The sequence below is a fragment of the Colobus angolensis genome, unplaced genomic scaffold (genome assembly GCF_000951035.1).
Source record: "Colobus angolensis palliatus isolate OR3802 unplaced genomic scaffold, Cang.pa_1.0 Scaffold253, whole genome shotgun sequence".
In the NCBI taxonomy this organism is placed as follows: domain Eukaryota; kingdom Metazoa; phylum Chordata; class Mammalia; order Primates; family Cercopithecidae; genus Colobus; species Colobus angolensis.
In genome coordinates this window covers 812,245-814,011 of record NW_012115744.1, presented here as the reverse complement: position 1 = coordinate 814,011, position 1,767 = coordinate 812,245, and the positions used below count along the sequence as shown (strand labels likewise).

The 1,767-nt window shown below is 57.3% G+C and overlaps 1 protein-coding gene across 1 annotated transcript in view; it reads right to left on the bottom strand.

Moving 5' to 3' along the window:
• The window catches only part of ZMIZ2 (zinc finger, MIZ-type containing 2), a 14,743-nt gene that overhangs the window by 9,964 nt on the left and 3,012 nt on the right, over positions 1 to 1,767 (bottom strand). Inside the window, exons 5-7 of the mRNA XM_011946801.1 lie at positions 1,401 to 1,580; positions 640 to 717; positions 276 to 444 (exon numbers count right to left, since the gene is read on the bottom strand). Of these exons, the coding sequence (XP_011802191.1) occupies positions 276 to 444; positions 640 to 717; positions 1,401 to 1,580 (427 nt within the window). The remainder of the gene's footprint in view (positions 1 to 275; positions 445 to 639; positions 718 to 1,400; positions 1,581 to 1,767) is intronic.

Here is a 1,767-nt window from a genome sequence, read left to right as displayed (position 1 = left end):
TTTTTTTTTTTTTTTTTTTTAAAGACAGGGTCTTGCTTTGTCATCCAGGTTGAAGTGCAGTGGCAAGATCATACTCACTGTAACCCTGAACTCTTGTGCTCAGCCTCCCAAGGTGCTGGGATTACAAGTGTGAGCCACCGCACCCAGCCCTTTTCTTAGGATATGGCAGCCACCCCCTGTCCCCCAAGATCCTACAGGACTCTCTGGAGTCCTGTGATTCCCCCATGCCCACCCTGGCCTTGTCATCCCATTGTCCCAAGAGTGGACAGACTTACCAGAGGGCGATGAGTGCAAGGAGTTGAGGTTGGGCTTGAGATCAGGCAGAAAGGGAGACTTGACCTCTTGGCTTGGTGACATGTAAGGGACGCTGCTGCTTGGGGTCATGGGTGGCGTGGGGTTCCCTGGCAGTGGGGAACTGGGATAGCCCGGGATGGAACGGGTAGGCTGTAGGGTTGAGCACAAACAGTCAAGGCAGAATGCCAGGTGGATGGGAGTGGAGTCTGTTCACGGAGCACCCACTGGAAACCATGATAACAGAGGTGGACAGGAGGCAGCCCCAGGGGTGCCTGCCCGGTCGCCCTCTCTCCATATGCCCACCCTGTGAGCCTCCCAGCCCATCCACCCAGCCAGGCCCCCTACCCCACTCAGGCCAGGCTGGCTGTAGCTGACGCTGCCCCCGTTGAAGCTGGCGCCCTGCCCGTTGAACTGCTCTGTGGGCTGCGGGAGAGAAAACTGCATGCACCTGGGGCTCTAGCCGGGCCCCCTGGACCTGACCCTAGAAGCCCACCACACATGGTCTTCTTTACACTCTCTTGTATTTTTCCAAATAATCTACAAGTAACACTACTTAAAGCAATCATAGCCACAGAGGAAAATGATCAAACAGGTCGGAGGGGCTGAAAAGATAAAGGCACACTAAGCCCTCCTCCTCTCCTCCCCGCAGCTGTACCACCCGGCACACGCAGGCTCCCAGGGAGGTGCACTCTGCCCATGCACCCAGAAAGGGTGTGTGGCCAGCAGCGAGGGCCCATCCTCTCACTGGATTTCTCTGCAGCAAGCAGAAGGAATGAGGACACTTTTCCATAAAGGACATTCAAATGTCTTGGGTGCCTGCCTGCTGCTCCTTGCACTGGATACCCCTGAGATATATTAATCTTGTAAAGGGTCCTTTCGGAAGTGGATCCCAAACCCCGGGAGCTGCTCTTACACTGGTCAGGACCCCCCCACCCCCCATCTCCCATCTCCTGTAGAGCTGTGGTCCGTGAGCACACATGGACCTACACACCCTGCTGGCCCCTTTAGCCACCCTGTCGCTCTTGAGGACAGGACTGCCCCAAGGTCCCCTGTCCCACAGCACTCAGCATGGAGCCCGGCACAGGGCCTAGAGGAGCCTGCCCTACCTTGTAGTGCAGTCCCGTGGGGCCAGGCACAGACAGGGACTGGCTCATGCCCTGCTGCAGGGGCAGCCTGTGCCCAGGGTAGGAAGGGGAGGGGGCAGGGGGCTGCCCAGGGCTGGGCGCAAACTGGGCGGTGCTGGGTGCGTACTGGCCTCCTTGCAGATACTGCTGCCCTGGATACACCTGAACAAGAGGCAAAATGCCCGAGGGGAGAAAAGAGGCATCAGGGGAGCTGGTTCCAGAAGGAAAGTGGAGTCTCATATGTGACAGGGTTGGGGGAATGGAGATTTCCCGGTCCCCTTGAAGATCCTGCCGTGACACTGTCAGGCACAGGCAGTTCTCACATGCAGAAGTCTGTTTTTTTTTTCTT